This window comes from Triticum aestivum, chromosome 2A (assembly GCF_018294505.1).
Source record: "Triticum aestivum cultivar Chinese Spring chromosome 2A, IWGSC CS RefSeq v2.1, whole genome shotgun sequence".
Lineage (NCBI taxonomy): Eukaryota > Viridiplantae > Streptophyta > Magnoliopsida > Poales > Poaceae > Triticum > Triticum aestivum.
In genome coordinates this window covers 664733145-664750164 of record NC_057797.1, presented here as the reverse complement: position 1 = coordinate 664750164, position 17020 = coordinate 664733145, and the positions used below count along the sequence as shown (strand labels likewise).

Sequence of the window (17020 nt, the reverse complement as noted above, 5' to 3'; positions counted from 1 at the left end):
GCACCTCAGTAGAGAAAGCCGAAAACTGATTGTCATGATATAGCGTGAGACTGGTCAACCACTCAATGACTTACCGGAATCTTTAGGATTCCTCCGCATTAACGAAGGGCCGCTTCCCGGCCAGGCACATACGCGCCCCGAGTTCGGGCGAGCGCAGGCGCCACCAGGGGCTATATAAGTAGCCTCACTGTCAAACTCCTATGGCTAAGTGAAAGTGATAAAGCATCATAGTCCGATTGCCTAGTTCGCTGCGCTATCACCTCCTTTGTAGGACCAAGACGTTGGATCAAGTGTGAAAATGCGCCTTCTGCGAACACCCCCGCATTATGTGCGTGGGGGCTGAAGCCGACGACTGCCATCTTTCAGATTATATATACATATATGTTAAACGGCCGCACATGAGGTATTATAATACTTGCAGGCACAAGTATAAAAAGCTTCTACAATTTATCAAAATATTGTTTTACAATAATATATGCTATTCGAATATAGTATCCTTCGAGCACTGCGTCTCTATTAAACGAGCGCCTTGCAGAACTTCCTGAAAATAGTGCTCGGCAGGTACTCGGCTTCCATCCGAGCCTGGGGATGCAACAGAGGTGGCCTCCATTTCCGCCCAGTATGTCTTCACACGGGCAAGAGCCATCCGCGCACCCTCTATGCACGCTGACCTCTTCATCGCATTGATATGCGGCACCACACCAAGGAACTACTGCACTAAGTTGAAATAACTTTTCGGCTCTGGCCTCTCTGGCCACAGATGACTCATGACATACTTCATGGCGAGTCCGGACAACCTATTTAGTTCGGCCCATTCAGCCAAACGATCGGCTAATGACAGTGGACGCTCCGGAGTGTGGAACTGCGACCAAAAGAGCTTTTCCACTTCGTGATCTTCTTGATCTCGGAAGTGTTCAGCCGCATCTACGGCACTCGCTGCCAAATCCAGATAGGTGTCCACCGTACTCCATATCCGGTCTAACGGAGCATGTTTAGGATCACAGAACCTCCTGCGCAGCATAAAGGGCTTTCCAGCCGCGATCTCTCCGGCCTGACGCAGCTCCTCCTTCATAGCTCTCATTGCAGAGCGAGCATCCTTGGCATCGGAAACGGCCTTTTCTAGGTCCATCTGTTCCGCCCGATCTTCTTTTTCAAGAAGCTTGCAACGGTGAGCAGCATTCTTCAGCTTCACGGCCATCTCGGCCATCTCGGCCATTTCCTTCTTGCTTCGGCAGTGAGCAGCCTGTCCGGCTTTCAACTCTTCAATTGCCTTTCCGGCAGCCGCATCACTTTCCCTGGCTTGCTCCTTGGCTCGGGCAAGTTCCGCCCAAAGATTCTCCATGGCAGTAGCACCATCTGCATCAAGCGCACACATTGTAAGATACTGGCATAAAGCTCCTCTTACCAGGCGCCGCCGGAGGAATTACATACCTTGTGCCTCGTCAAGCCGCTTGTTGACAAGCGCGATGTCAGCATCCACCACGTCAAGTTGCCGCTTTAGCTCGGCAAATTCATCAGTCCGGCTTGCCACCAGACACATTGCCACCTACGTATGAAGGCGACATATTAGACCTGGGATCATGATCCTCTACGCGCCGTCACTTTTGATAACGCATAGAGTCTCAGGGGCTACTATCTACACAGGGCGCATCTTATTTATGCGCAACTGTCCAAAAAGGGTACATTATTTCGCGTACCTCAAAACCTGTCAGTAAACTCCTGACGGCCTCGTGCAATCCGCTCTCCGCGGATGAAATCCTCTCAATCACCGTACCCATCGATGCACGGTGCTCCTCTGAGATAGATGCTCGCCCTAGCAGATCCTTCAGCTCCTTCGACCGCGCACCAGACGGCGCCGGACTCGTCCGATGGCCCTCTTTGAAGGCCGGACGCGGAGGGCTTTGGGGGGCCATATGACTACCTTCCGGCCCTGCCGGATTCGGAGAAACCCTCCACAACGATACCTCAGGGTCGCCCGCCTCGCAAGGCGGTATGGCAGGGGGAGGCGTTCCGCTCTCCATCATCTCTGGAAGAAGATGCCCCGAAGACGAGCTCTGCTGAGAAGGGCTAAGGTCTGAGCTACAAGGTAAATTTTCGATTACTTTTCTCGGATATAAAGCAAGGATTTCTCTCGTTTCTTAAAAAGAAAACTCCTCTCTACTTACGGCTCGGTGGAGGGCTGATCCGCTTGAGGGCATAATTCGGCCGAAGTATCCCCCAGCACAGGACCCTCTGGCGAAGATTTCTTCCCCCGCTTTGAGGCCATGGTCTCCGGGTCTTCAGAGGCGGTCCTCTTCTTCCCCTGAGGAGAGGAATTTTCGATTCCTCCCTTTCGGACAACCTCCTTCGAGGAGGCTGTAGCTTCCTTGTCCCCTCCCTCGCTTTCCTTTGAAGGCACAACCTCCAACATCTTGACTAGCATGGGACCCGGCGTGGTCTCGGGGAGGGGGGCCGGACACCTGATTAGCTTTGCTTTCGCTATCCACTCCTGTTTAAAGGACAGCTCTTTTAGGGGCAATTTTATGATAAATATATGGATAGCAAGTCCGTCCGGGCACAAGGCTACTTACTTGAGTATCCGGACGATTGCAGCTCAGACCTGCGTCCTCCGTAGAATCCGGACACACTACTTGTGGTCCGAAGAACAATTTGTACATCTCCACAGGCATCATGCCAAGAAAATGTTGGAGAACTCGTGGTCCCTCCGGGTTGAACTCCCACAGGAGGAGGGGGCGACGTTTGCAGGGCAGAACTCGGCGAATTAACATAACCTGTGTCACCACGACCAGACTGATGTCTCTTTCTAGGAGATCTCGGATGCGGCCCTGCAACAGGGGCACGTCCTTTGCCGACCCCCAGTCCAGCCCCTTATTGACCCATGACGCCAGTCATGGTGGGGGACCCGAGCGGAAAGCAGGCAGCGCCACCCACTTGGTGCCCCTGGGAGCCGTGATATAAAACCACTCTCGTTGCCATAAGCTGGACTCCCCTTGAAAAGAGCCCTCAGGCCATTGAGCACCAGCATTCTTGCTTATAAAAGCACCTCCGCACTCCGCGTGCCGTCCCTCGATCATCTTCGGCTCTACTTTGAAGGTCTTGAGCCATAGTCCGAAGTGAGGAGTAATACGGAGGAAGGATTCACACACGACGATGAATGAGGAAATATGGATGATGGACTCCGGAGCTAAGTCGTGAAATTCCAGCCCATAATAAAACATGAGCCCCCTCACGAAGGGATCCGTCGGGAAGCCTAGCCCCCGAAGGAAGTGAGACATGAACACCACACTCTCACCAGGCTTGGGAGTGGGAATGACCTGCCCTTGAGCAGGCAGCCTACGCGAGATTTCGTCGGTCAAGAACCTGGCCTCTCTCAACTTCAGCACGTCCTCCTCCGTGATGGAGGAGGGCATCCATCGGCCTCGAAGGTCGGAACCGGACATTGTCGAAGGTCCGAAGCGCCTGAAATCTGGAGCCTTGGGTGTTGAAACTCGAGGCGAAGGGCGAACTCGTTTGAGATTGAAAGAACGGAGTAAGGCCTTGGTCTCTTTATAAGAGGTTGAATACCAAGGGCCCTCCCCGTGACCGTTTGGGACTCGCCTTTGATCGAGAAAACATACCAACGGGTACGGTTGGGTTACCCATGCCCGTATTGATGAGAATCTCGGAATAAGGGGACACGATCTCTACTTTGACAAGACGTGCCAAGGAAACCGCCTCGCTAAACGCGCTGAGGTGGGACAGTAAAATGATTTGAATAAAGACTTGGCCGTGGTGTGATGTCATGCTACGGAATATGTCACCAGATTAGATTTGTGTAAATATTATTCTCTCTATGGCAATATGTGGAAACTTATTTTGCAGAGCCGAACACTACCTTTGTATTCAAAATCTTCTATGAAGTACTTGGAGGAGGAACCCGCCTTGCAATGCCGAAGACAATCTGCGCGCCGGACTCATCGTCGTTGAAGCCTGGTTCAGGGGCTACTGAGGGAGTCCTGGATTAGGGGGTGTCCGGATAGCCGTACTATACCTTCGGCCGGACTCCTGGACTATGAAGATACAAGATTAAAGACTTCGTCCCGTGTTCGGAAGGGACTTTTCTTGGCGTGGAAGGCAAGCTTGGCGATACGGATATGTAGATCTCCTACCATTGTAACGGACTCTGTGTAACCCTAGCCCTCTCCAGTGTCTATATAAACCGAAGGGTTTTAGTCCGTAGGACGAACAACAATCATACCATAGGCTAGCTTCTAGGGTTTAGACTCTTTGATCTCGTGGTAGATCTACTCTTGTACTACCCATATCATCAATATTAATCAAGCGGGACGTAGGGTTTTACCTCCATCAAGAGGGCCCGAACCTGGGTAAAACATCGTGTCCCCTGCCTCCTGTTACCATCCGCCTAGACGCACAGTTCGGGACCCCCTACCCGAGATCCGCCGGTTTTGACACCGACAGAAGGTGACAAGGAGGCAGATCTGTCCCAAGGAGTGGGCAGCTCCACCACCCACTCCTGAGAAGGGCTTACTGAGGCCGAGCCGCTCATGTGGCACATGGAGAAGGCTGAAGGCTTCCACGGAGAACAAGTTGAGGCCAGCACCACCGTCGATGAGGGTCTTGGTGACGGCCATGTTGCAGATGGTGGGCGTGCAGAGCATCGAGAGCATTCCGGAACCGACGGTGGAGTCGGGGTGGTCTTCTGAGCCGAAGGTAAGATCGGCCTTTGGCGTAGCCCAGCCCGGCGTAGCTCCCGGGCACCTGGAGGTGGCCTCGATTTGACGGAGGAATGGCTTGGTGTGGCGGTCTAACGACGGTGCTTGGGAGCTGTCCAGCAGGGCTAGGACTGCATGGTGCGCCGGCACCGCGTAGCGAGCAGTGAAGAGGTCGCGGAGCTCCTCCCAAGATGCCACAATGGATCCGGAAAGGTTGAGCAGCCAGGCGCGTGGCTCGCCGGCGAGGCCCATGGGAAGCCAGTTGGACATGACCTTGTCATCACCCTGGCTTTGAGGACAGCCTCCTTGTATGCCAGCAGGAAAGTTGACGGGTCCGCCGCTCCGTCGTAGCGCGGCAGCATCTCCGGCCTGAACTTGAGCGGCCACTGCACCCGCCGCAAGGTGGGGGCCAGGGCTCGGAGCCCCCTGGCCCTGTTGTCAACGCTGACTGTTGGAGTCGGCGGCATGGCGCCTGCCATGTGGGCGAAGCGCGGTGGCGACGAAGCGCAGATCGACGGAGGGGAAGCTACGGCGCACCCCTACCTGGCGCTCGAAATGTCAGATGTAGGGTTCCGGCAAACCCTTAAGGTTCAAACACTGGGGTGCGCGTGAAGTCTTTTCCTCCCACCGATCTACGTCCTAGCTCGCTAAGGTCTCGCGGACGAACTCGACGAATTCGCAACACAGAAAGACACAAGATTTATACTGGTTCGAGCCACCGTTGTGGTGGTGGTGGATTGCCTCTTGGGCTGATGATGAACAATAAAGGGGAAGAACAGCCTCCTGAGGTTGAGGTGTTCTTGTGCTTGGCTAACTTGTGGGTGGGGGGATGATCTTCTCGCTCTCTCTCTCTCTCTATCTCTATCTCTCTATCGTCCGTGGTCTCCCCATGCCTATGATGGTGGCTAGTCCTATTTATAGAGGCCCTGGTCCTCTTCCAAAATATTGAGCGGGAAAGGAGCCAACAACGGCGGGCTAATTTGAAGGGGGGCAGCTAGTACAAGCCATCCTGGCAAAAGTGATCTTCGCCTGCCAAAGGCTCTGGTGGTGACGCCGTCTTGGGCTCCATGATAACCTCCATCTTGCCGTCCTTCTGGTCCTGGTCTTGTTGCACCAATACAACAACCTTTGCCTGATGCCTTGGTACTCCTCACCTGCGCAGGCCTCCTTACCACCAAAGAGGAAACAAGGACGATGCGCATGCTGGCGCCCGCCTGGCGCTTGCCTGGTGTCGATCGTCATGGCTCATGTCACGAGAGCCTTGTGAGGTTTGCCTCACCTTGGTATCTCCGCTCCTTGTGAGCCTGTCCGACTAGGCCACTCCAGAGGAGGTCTTGTGTCGTCCGCCTCGCGAGGCTTGGCCCCTCGCGAGGGTCTTGGATGCCTTGTTGATGAAGATGGGCCATACGGCCTGCTGGCTTAGCCACGCAGCGGGCCGCAGGCAAGCAAGTCTGGGGACCCCCGTCCCCAGAGCACCGACAGGACTGTAATGGCATAGTTTAAACATGTTAATGTTATAAACTGGAAAGGCTAGATATTGGGAGGTGCATAGGGTTATGGTACTTACGAGGCAGCCCGGGGCTTGGTCCGGGGCATTCGCTCCAGACTGCTTTCGACATCCCATGCGGATTTATCCGCAAAGGAGCCTTTCCCCCTCTTGGGCGCTTTCGCCTCCAGATTCGTGGAGGCTTCTCTTTTCTTCTTTCCACCCTCCGGGGGGACGCCGCTTTCTTCCTTCTTCTCGTCGTCGTCTTCGGCGACCGAAGAGTCAGTCTCGTCCTCGGACGACATGTCCGAAGCACCCTTTTGGCGAAGGCCGCTCCTGCTCCCTTTGGCCATCTTCTTGGCCTTCTTCTCCAGCACATCATAAGGCGCCGGGAATAGCATCTTCGTTAGGAGTGGGGTTTCCTCGTCTTTGGGAAGTGGACCGGAACAATTAATCAGCTCCGCTATGTCGACCCGGGCCTGAAAATTGATAAGGAAGGCTTAGACTCCTTCCCAAAATATGCCAGTAAAGGCTATACCTTGAATACATGAAAGAACTTACTGAATTGGCATGGCGCTCTAAACTGAGCCCACGATCTTTGGTCGTGGCGGTGATGTCTTGCCGGCCTTGAAGAGCGCTTTCTAGATATCTTCGTGCGTTGTGTCGAAGATCTCTCGTAGCGTTTGATGCTTGGCCGGATTTAATTCCCACAAACAGCAAGTCCGATGTTTGCACGGAAGGATCCGGTGAATGAGCATGACCTGGATCACGTTGAAGAGTTTGATCTTCTTGGTTAGCATGTTCTGAATGCACGTCTGGAGCCCAGCCAGCTTGCTCGAAGAGCCCTAGGCGAGGCCCTTCTCTTGCCAGGAGGTAAGCCGCAGCGGAGTTCCAGATCGGAATTCGGGGGCCGCCGCCCAGTTGGTGTCGCGCGGCTTGGTGATGTAGAACCACCCCGATTGCCACCCCTTCACCATCTCCACGAAGGAACCTTCGGGCCATATCAAGTTGGGCATCTTGCCCACCATGGCACCTCCGAACTCTGCCAGTTGGCCTCTCACCACCTTCGGCTTCATGTTGAAAGTCTTCAGCCATAGGCCGAAGTGAGGCGGGATGCGAAGGAAGGCCTCACAAATGATTATGAATGCCGAGATGTTGAGGACAAAGTTGGGGGCTAGATCATGGAAATATAGCCCATAGTAGAACATCAGTCCACGGCCGAATGGGTGGAGAGGGAATCCCAGCCCGCGGACGAAGTGTGCGAGAAATACTACCCTCTCATGGGGCTCTAGGGTAGGGATGATCTGTCCTTCGGCCGGGAGACGGTGAGCGATCTCCTTGGCTAGGTATCCGGCCTCTCGAAGCTCCTTGATGTCTTTCTTCTTGACAGAAGAAGCCATCCACTTGCCACCAGCTCCTGATCCGGACATGGTTGCAGTGCTTTCTCGAGTGGGAAACATATGAGAACTTGGGCGCTGGAGCTCAAGGGTGGAAAGGCAGAAGAAGAGAGAAGGCATGGGAGAAGAAAGGGGAATCTTATCTCCTTATAAGGGCAGTGAATATTGAGCGCCACCCCACTCGCCTCAAAATCCGCCTGCTCCCGAGGGCTGTGTAAACGACACGATTGGGTTACCCACACCCGTATTGATGAGAATCCCATAATAAGGGGACACGATATCTGCTTCGACAAGATGTGCTAATGGCAACCGCATCTCGAAACATGGAGCGGCAGGCAAAAAACGTTTCGAAATTATGACCGGATGGACGTGATGTCATGTTGTAAAAGTTGTCAGCGGATTGGACTCGTGTATTATTATATTCTCTCTATGGTTGTGTGTGGTGTGTGTTACAGGTCCGGACATGATCAATTCGTCCAAAGACTATTCTAGAATTCGGAAGGAGGAACCCGTCTTGCAATGCTGAAGAAAGCACTACGCGTCGGATACCTTGTCATTGAAGCCAGGTTCAGGGGCTACTGAGGGAGTCCTGGATTAAGGGGTCCTCGGGCGTCCGGCCTGTTAGCCATGGGCCGGACTGATGGGCTGTGAAGATACGAAGACCGAAGACTGCACCCGAGTCCGGATGGGACTCTCCTTGGCGTGGAAGGCAAGCTTGATGACCAGATATGTAGATTCCCTTCTTTGTAACCGACCTTGTGTAACCCTAGATCCTCCCGGTGTCTATATAAACCGGAGGACTTAGTCCGGAGAGGGGGAGATTCATTATCATATACATACAAGCTAGACCTTTAGGGTTTGGCCATTACGATCTCGAGGTAGATCAACTCTTGTAATACTCATACTCATAAATATCAATCAAGCAGGACGTAGGGTATTACCTCCATAGAGAGGGCCTGAACCTGGGTAAACATCGTGTCCCTTGTCTCCTGTTATCATCGACCTTAGACGCACAGTTCGGGACCCCCTACCCGAGATCTGCTAGTTTTGACACCGACAACAATCCCATCTCGGTGAGACCAAGATCCCTATCGATAGAACCGAAAAGACTAGGGTTTGTGGCAATGGCTATGTCAAGTGAACTCGGTGGCGCCGGATAGATCAAATCGGTGGGGCCGAGTTTGACTTTTGGTTTGGGATATATTTGGATATGAGAAAGTGGTTGAGGGTTGTGGAGCATATCACTAAGCACTTTGAGCAAGAACCTCATTAAGCAACACCTCACCCCCTCTTAATAGTATTGGCTTTTCCTATGGACTCAATGTGTTCTTAGATCACTAAAAATGAAATGTAGAGTCTTGTGCTTTGAGCTTGAGCAAATCCTTTTGTCCTTAGCATTTTGAGGGGTCCACTTTCTAATCCATGCCATGCCAATCATTGAGCTTTTCCTGAAATATTTATCTTCAAGTAGCATTAGCTCAATGAGCTATATGTTGTTAGGAATTACCAAAACCACCCAGGGATAGTTGCACTTTCATGGATGATCCATGATATCATGCCTAGATGCAGGACTACGAAACTCAAAGAGACCAACATCCTCAATCCATTGTTGATCACTAAGCACATCACAATGAAGTTGTGTAATCACAAAGTCACTAACCAGCTGGCGGAAGTGATGGATCTGTCCAGGAGGCAGCGAAGGCTCGGTAGTGCCGATTGCAAACTACTCATGACGACGGTCTAGAGCAACAACATGAGAGAAGAAGGTCCGAAGCAGACGTGTCGGGCCGCCCATCGATGATCTTGAAGCCGACGGAACAAACCCCAGAGGATCCAAGGCAAAGTTCTCCATTGCGGGCGTGGGAGGTGGCGGAGAAGTTGGATGGTGCAAAGGAGATGGTGGAGGCATGACAAGACCCATCTGCACAGGCGCGTGGTCGTCTCTAAAACCGAGAAGTCTCTTGGAGGAGGAATAGAAGGAAGACTCGTGGCGGGTATGGAAACCAACGTAGACGATATTTTTGGGTTTTCTTGCGATTTTTTAACCATCCAAATATGACCATTATCTCTGCCTATTGATTGCAGGAGCGGCGAGTATGACCATTGCGGGCGCAAGCCAGACAGACAGGGCAGTCGGCAGACAAGTGGTCCTGCTGGTTACATTTGGAACAAGTTAGAATGCGGGCCACCATGTCGTCGACCATATCACCAAACATGGCATCAGCTTCTTGCATAGAAGGAATGGCAGGCTCCTGAATAGAGTCCGTAGGCCGAGGAGCCAGGTGAGGCCCAACATGGAAAACATGAGATTCTAGGATTGACGTGACCAAATTTGAACTCCTAGAGGGCTCGGCCAGAGCATGCAGATCACGTTGTTGCACATCATTAGCCGCAATATGCACACGCCTAATCAGCAACGATCCAACCATACCAAAAACAATTGGTGGCGTGGCCACCATCCATTGGAGGTTTACCAGCGGCGAGGGCCGAATGACCACTCGTTCACGATCAGTGAGAACATAACCTCCATCAGAAACAACATCAAATGCACTCTTGCGTGGCTGGATACTGATAACCTTTGCATGCACCATCGTTTTGAAATGTGGCAAAAGAGAGCTTCTTCCGAACATTGGTGGAAGATCGAGTGGAGGACTTGGCAGGAGGTTTATGCATAGAAAAAGCATCCCTAAAGCTGCTCTTCTCTTAGAAGGGCTAACTAAAATCCACTCAACATCCAATTCTAATCTCCAACGATTAAACTCACGCTCCCAATTCGGACCTCCACGACCCGAAAGATTGAAATAACATTTGAAGTACGGGCAAGCAAAAGATCTTAGATCAAGAACATAAAAATCAACTTGCTTGGAGGAAATGTTGAAAGAATAAACCTTGTCACGTATGCATGAGACTCCCAGCTCGATTGCGGATCCTCCAATAGCTGCATCCAGGGCCGCCGCCACCGAATCACCATTAAGCCTGGAATCATGTCGGTTAAAGGACATGACCATCGTAAAATGGCCAGTGTCGTCCGTGGGATGGACCGGAAATCCAGTAGATCTGCAAATATTATCAGCAAATGCCAAATTCTTGGAGAAGTCCAAGCCAAGGGTTGATCCCGAAGAGAAAGCCATCAAAAAGGATATCCCCTAGAAGAGAGGAGGACGCCGGAGATGTTGATCGGAAAGAACCAGAAGTTTAGTGGTTGTGGAAGGAGATCGCCGGAGATGGTGGTGGGGTGGTGGGGGAGGTGGGAGACGCCATCCTTCATGACCAAAAAAAACTTCTTTCATGGTTGGGCTGGACACTAAAAGTGTTCTCTTCACATATTTTCTATACAATATCATTTCTATACCATCACAATTTTTTACATGTTTTCAGTATTTATTCATACGTTCCTCTTTCCATGCTTTCGTTATTATTTCATTTCACAATTCATCATGTTTCATCTCGGATTTGATATAAGTTTTATTATGGTTTATAACATTATCTTTTGCATGTTTTTATTATTGGTGCAGGTCAATTCATTCTCCTATCATCTCACATTTCACATAAATTTTAGTATGGTATCAATTTTGAATTTAAACTTGTTGAGAACATGTTGAAGTTTGATCTTGTTTTATAGATTTAAATGTCATGAACACAAATCATACTAAAAGTGTTACAAATTTAGAATCATACTAAAGTATGGGTGAATGGATAGTGGGATGAAAGAGTAAAATAATCTGAGTGCAATAGATGTCATGTTCCTATATAATGCGTGGTTCCACAAAAATAGTACAAAACAGTTGAATTCGGTAGAGTACTCGTATGAATTATGTACACCTGCATACATGGCGAGCATGCGGGTAGCCGACAGAAACCGGAACTGCTGGTTTTTTATTTCCGCACTTTGTAGACCCCATCCATCAATACAATCGAGCAGGATGTAGGGTTTTAGCTTCAGAACCTATATAACTCTTGCCTCATGTTATCCATCTGTTTCATCCAGCTAGTTGTGACACACTATCAAAGGATTTGTGAGAACATGAGCCTACAATTACCCTTAAGAATATTATTTCAAACTTCACTCTTCGGACTTTTAGATTCCGGACCATCTGTAAAAGGAATTTTCCTATGTCTTGGCGGCACTACCTCACCTCCCGCTCTATGTGAAATTATGTAACTTCCCTTTGAGCCTTTGATTAATGCACGCAAACGGGTACCCTTCCTACCCCGAAAAAAAAGATGGGTACCCTTCCTGCGTAATGTCCAAAAAAGAATTTCTTATGAAAAACCAGCATTATTCCATTTTCTATCGGGGTAGACCTCTCGTGCTCAACAAAATCCTGCTCCCTAAGAAAAAAAAAGTAACTGGGCAATATACATGGCGCTACACCTTGCAGTAAAGCTTTCACAGTAAGCCCAAAAAAGGAAGAAAAGGCTTGCAGCATAGCTAGGTACACCGTGCGTTCACATCCATGTACAAACGCCCAACAGCATTGCTAGGTGCTAAGCCCTGGGCTGGGCGATGCAGCGTTAGCTACGCAAGGGATCTTCGGGTAGACGAACCCGGAGGTGTCCACGTCCGCGTTCTGGCAGCGGGCCACGGTTGCTCCGCCGTCCGCCGCCGTGATCGCCACGCTGTTGACGTGGATGTCCATGCAGCTGCCGTTATTGCTGCAATCGAAGTCGACGGCCGTCTTTCGCGTCGACGTCCCGTTGAGGTTCGTGTAGGTTATGTTGCTCAGCGCCACCGCCCCCTGCAATAAATTCAGGCCCCAAGAAGACGCACAAACATTTTAGTACTAGCTACTCCTCCACACATACAGAAGTAGTATATATATAGATCGTCCAACATTCAATCCACACATAGTAGTAGAGTACCGTATTTGAGACGTCTTGGCGATCTTCGTAGAACTGGTTGATGATCACAGGATGGTCCACGTTGGTGAAGTTTATGTTGGTGAAGGAGATGGATTTCGCGTAACCTCTCCCACCCTGCAGTGCGAAGAAACAATGTAATCAGCCGGCCGCCTCAGCTTCTTTGTAATTGTAACCAAAAAAAAAAAAACGGTAGCGATACCCTCCACGTCTTGATCCTTGCTCCATTCGTCGTGTTGATGAACTGGACGTTTCTCACGTCAATGTACTCCACGGATTCGTTTGCTCCATCCCTGCCCAGGCTCCCCACACTAGCCAAGAAGCACAAACCCGGCCATCACGCCATTTTACTCCTTTTCTTCGAGTGCATGGTAAATAGAAAATGCAGATGGAAGAGGCAATCCTCCCAATTGTAACCCTTTGTTACCTTACACCATGGCCGGGGCCGCAGACGATTCCGTCGACGGTGACGAAGCGGCTACCAGGGCCGATGGAGATGCAGTCGTCGCCCGTGCCGATGGTGGAACCGGTGATGTGGACGTCTTCGCTCCGGTCGACGTGGATGCCGTCGGTGTTGGGGCTGTCCTCCGGCGCGGTGATGGTGAGCTGCGTCACGTTGACCTTGCCGCTCATGCTGAGGCCGATGTGCATCTGCGGGCTGTCCTTGCTGCTGAATTGGCTCAGCTCCACGCCGGTGCAGTTCATGACCAACAAGGCCTGGACCGATCCATGGAGTGATACATACGCAATGAGGTTACATGCACGTCGATTTGCGAATCAATACTTGCTTTCTTTATTTATATATATACTAACCGTCGGTGCCTTAGTTACACAATCCTGAAAGAAAATATCAACCATTAAGTACTTTCTCTCCGAAGAAGATTGAGAAATCAAAAGGCCAAATGCAAGGAGGAATTAAAAAAAATTCCCTAAGAGTTCAGTTGGGCTTCCTCACATCATCACTGTGTTTGCATTTATCGCTCCACCACGTCACGCCGCTGCCGTCGAGCAAGCCGGTGCTGTTGCCGGTTACCGTGAGCCCGTCGACCTGGTAGAACAGCAGCCAATAGTTCTTCTTCTCGCTCCATGCGCTCGCCGGCGGCGCCGTGATCGTGCCCAAGACCTACGACAAACAAAGCAAGTTTTCCTGATCGTCAGATGAAGCCAAACCACGGCCCGGATCAGGAAGGACGGACGAGCGGTGCGTGCCTGGACGGTGATTCTGCTGGAGGCGCATGGCCCACTAAACCTGGTGAGGCCGACGAGGAATGACTTTTCCGCCGGCACGAGCAGCGTCGCTGACGAGCCAGTGGCGCCGCACGCCGCCACCCATGCATCCACGAACGCCTTCGCACACGGTACAGATAATCAACACACATCCGGCCATCAGGTACACGCCAGTATTTTCGAGGGAGAGCGGGCGCGTGCGTACCTTGGTGTCGTCCGTGGTCCCGTCACCTAGAGCACCGTAGTCCTCGACGTTGAACACGCCGTCCACCCCGCCGCCGGCGGCGACGAGCACACCACACCACGCGAGGCCGACGAGGAGCAGGATGGCAGTGCGGAGGATGCCGATGATACCCTGCATGATTAATTAGTAAGCACATCTAACAGAGAAACACATGCATGGTCATCGATCACTGATCACCAGCACGCACGTACTACTCTATAAACTAAGGATGAATCTGAACACCAGTTCGAGCAAACTTTGTGAAATGCACTGATATATACAGAGCGTGTACCATAGATGTAGGGCCCGTAGGGTCGTTGACTCGTGAAGAATTGTTGTGGAACCCTCGCTGTACTCTCTCTCTCTCTCTCTCTCTCTCTCTCTCTCTCTCTCTCTCTCTGTGTGTGTGTGTGTGTGTGTGTGTGTGTGTGTGTGTGTGGAATCAAGTGCCAAGCCCTGTTTGATCAAAGCTAATGTTTTTGCGATGAGAAAACGATGGGAAAGGTGGGGGGTGGGTATGGTATGTATATATATGTGCACCCCGACAAGCACCGAAACCGGAGGCGCGGCACCTTTTCTGCATCTTCATTCAAACAAAGAGGCAGCGCCGTATGTTTTGGTGTTGAAGATCGCCCAAGTGTATTTTGCCAGATCATATGCATCTATCTTTCAACAATCACCGGCGCTGGACGGATTCTGCGTCGTGTTCTCGCGTCGAAGAAATGAGATTGATTGAGTGACGGATACGTTATTTATTTTGAGGGGAGTGGCATATCCGTTCGATCGCGCAGATTTATCGTCCCAAATTGAATGCGTACACAATTTCGGTGAGTAGACGTGCGTATACTCGTCAAGACTACTACGTAGAGGGATATGGCGTACTGAATTTATGAAGGCGTATCCAAGAGTTCATGGCAGATGGCACCCATATTTCTCATTTTATTGCCCAGGTGATGCTATTTTGCGGACTCGAGCGCGCTGCGAAAATGACGCCGCTCGTGGTTTGCATTTACGGGGAGCTCGATGCTGAATCGTATCCTCTGACGTGGCAGAGATCTACCAAATCATTGCACCAGATTGTGAGTGCCTTTTTGAAATCACTAGAACATACCGGCATTTAAATATGCTAGTACGTTACTACCTCGTGATTTATCTGTCATAAATATGATTATGTAAATATATGTTTATCAAATCCTACCTGTGATTGTGTAAATAAATATTTATGAAATCCTGCCCATCATTATGTAAAAAATATATTTGGTAAGTACATTAAGATTAAATTGGTGTAAAAGATATGTAAATTAAGGTGATTGATTATCGTACGGAAAACGTTCAAAAAAAAGGTGTGGTGGGAATAAAAATTCAGTTGGACGGAAAAATATCGGTGAAGGGACGTGTTGGGAGAGGGGGAATCAATTGATGAAGAGTTCTTCTGGAAGAAAAATGTGCGCTATCTCTTTGTTTAAGTAAGCTAGGTTCATGCCCATCTTTTGCAGGGAGGGGGGGGGGCATAGGTATTGCTAGTATTTATTTGTTTCCGGATCTTGTCGTGAATTTGTCATGGTAGATGTCCTAATGTGAGGACTTAGTCGTAAGGCCAACGCATCTTTGTAGTAGTTTGAGAAGGTTGAGCGGAATCGAGAGACACAACACAAGACAAGGATTTAGACAGCTTCGGGCCCCGGGAAACATTATCCGGTAATAACCCTACATGTTGTTTGTGGCTAGATCTTATTATGCTCATGAGAGAGTCGCCGCATAAGCCGTCTTCCCCTTTGTGTCTAGCCCTAGAGATTGTTTCTTGCTTCTTCCCCTTGGGGTGCCCTGCCCCTCCTTATATATGTTGAAGGGGCGGGTTACATGACTAGTCCTAGTAGGATTATGATTACTCTATTACAAGTGGAGTCCTAGTCTTGCTTCTTTTGTAGGAGAATATTCCTTATATCTTTCCTCTTAAGCCGGCCTGCCATAATACGAGCCGGTCTTCTGGGCCTTGGGCCTTGTCATCCATCTGACCCGCCCGCCGGGTCTCCGATGAATTGTAAACCGCCAGGTCCAAGCGGATCGTCAGTGAGTCGCCAAGCCCCAGCCGGGTCATACATCCGGCGGTTTATACTGCGGGGTATATCCCCGACATTAGGCTCCAGTTTAATTTGGATTTATCCATGTTAAACTGATCCTTCAACATAAACACAAGAACAAATTTGACAGGTCGTGCTCCGAGTTAAATATTCTTGTAAGCCGGCACCTGATCATCCTTAAGTCCTTGACATTTTCTCCTGGAAAATTCGGGTCAATAGGCCAACTTCATAATCCATTTGCTGACATTGGCTCTTATAAAGAAATATTATAAGAAATAATCCATTTGAGTCTGCCTTCAATGCTCTGATTTGACAAAAATATTGATCTTGAAATATTCAACTGATATTCAGCCGGCTTAAAGATGTAGATCTTGCCAATTTATGATTGCCAAAATTGTTGGGTTATAAACATATTTTGCCGGGTCATGTAATTGTTGCTGATGCCGGGTTGATCTTATGATGATGCCGGGTCATAAAATTTGCAGATTTCTCCGATAATAATATAATACTTGATTTGCCCAAAACTGAGAATTTGAAGTTATTCCTCCCTTATATGCATATCACTTGTACCCCTCAAGGGCCGGGTCATTATGCAATAATGAGCAGGGACTTTGTAAATATGATCATGTAAACTTAAGCGGCAACGTGTAGTCCCCAAGGGCTGGCTCAGTAAGATATTACTGAGCTGGGACTTTGTATATGATTCATTGACAATAACATCATATGATGTAATCTCCACCATGGGGCTTGAACTCACGTCCACAAGGTTAAGAACTTTGTACTCTACCAACTGAGTAGTGGATCTTTCAATATAATGAATTAAGGCTTGTGTACTTTGAATCTTCGACAGGAGTAATTGGTAGCCCCCAAGGGCCGGCTCATTACAATGTGATGAGTCTGTTCTTCAATAAGGTGAGCAAAAAATGACTTTGCATTAGCCCCCAAGTGCCATGGTGCATGCTGGCAGTGACATGGGACTTGTATATTTGATGTAATCTCAACTTGAATAATGTAGCTCCCGAGTGTCGGGTCAT

General features: G+C 49.9%; 1 protein-coding gene across 2 annotated transcripts; it reads right to left on the bottom strand.

Annotated features, from left to right (window-relative positions):
• Positions 1 to 11877: 11877 nt before the first annotated feature.
• Positions 11878 to 14316, bottom strand: LOC123185838 (polygalacturonase ADPG1-like). Of its 2 annotated transcripts, XM_044597660.1 has the most exons (9): positions 14198 to 14316; positions 13888 to 14037; positions 13665 to 13802; positions 13411 to 13578; positions 13269 to 13292; positions 12883 to 13172; positions 12658 to 12766; positions 12459 to 12572; positions 11878 to 12334 (listed from the first exon to the last, which is right to left on the bottom strand). In XM_044597660.1, the coding sequence occupies exons 1-9, from the start codon at positions 14198 to 14200 to the stop codon at positions 12077 to 12079; spliced, it is 1254 nt and encodes a 417-aa protein (XP_044453595.1). In that variant the 5' UTR covers positions 14201 to 14316; the 3' UTR covers positions 11878 to 12076. The 2 variants fall into 2 exon arrangements, with proteins under 2 accessions (XP_044453595.1, XP_044453594.1); XM_044597659.1 differs by lacking the exon at positions 14198 to 14316 and having other exon boundaries at positions 13888 to 14043.
• Between the last annotated feature and the right edge of the window lie 2704 nt (positions 14317 to 17020).

Excerpts from the sequence above, each read along its gene's own strand:
- LOC123185838 (XM_044597659.1), bottom strand. The coding sequence starts at position 14,043 with ATGCAGGGTATCATCGGCATCCTCCGCACTGCCATCCTGCTCCTCGTC. Across the intron at positions 13,803-13,887 it reads GGACCACGGACGACACCAAG|GCGTTCGTGGATGCATGGGT; the intron begins GTACGCACGCGC and ends CCGTGTGCGAAG. Across the intron at positions 12,767-12,882 it reads GGCCCCGGCCATGGTGTAAG|TGTGGGGAGCCTGGGCAGGG; the intron begins GTAACAAAGGGT and ends CTTCTTGGCTAG.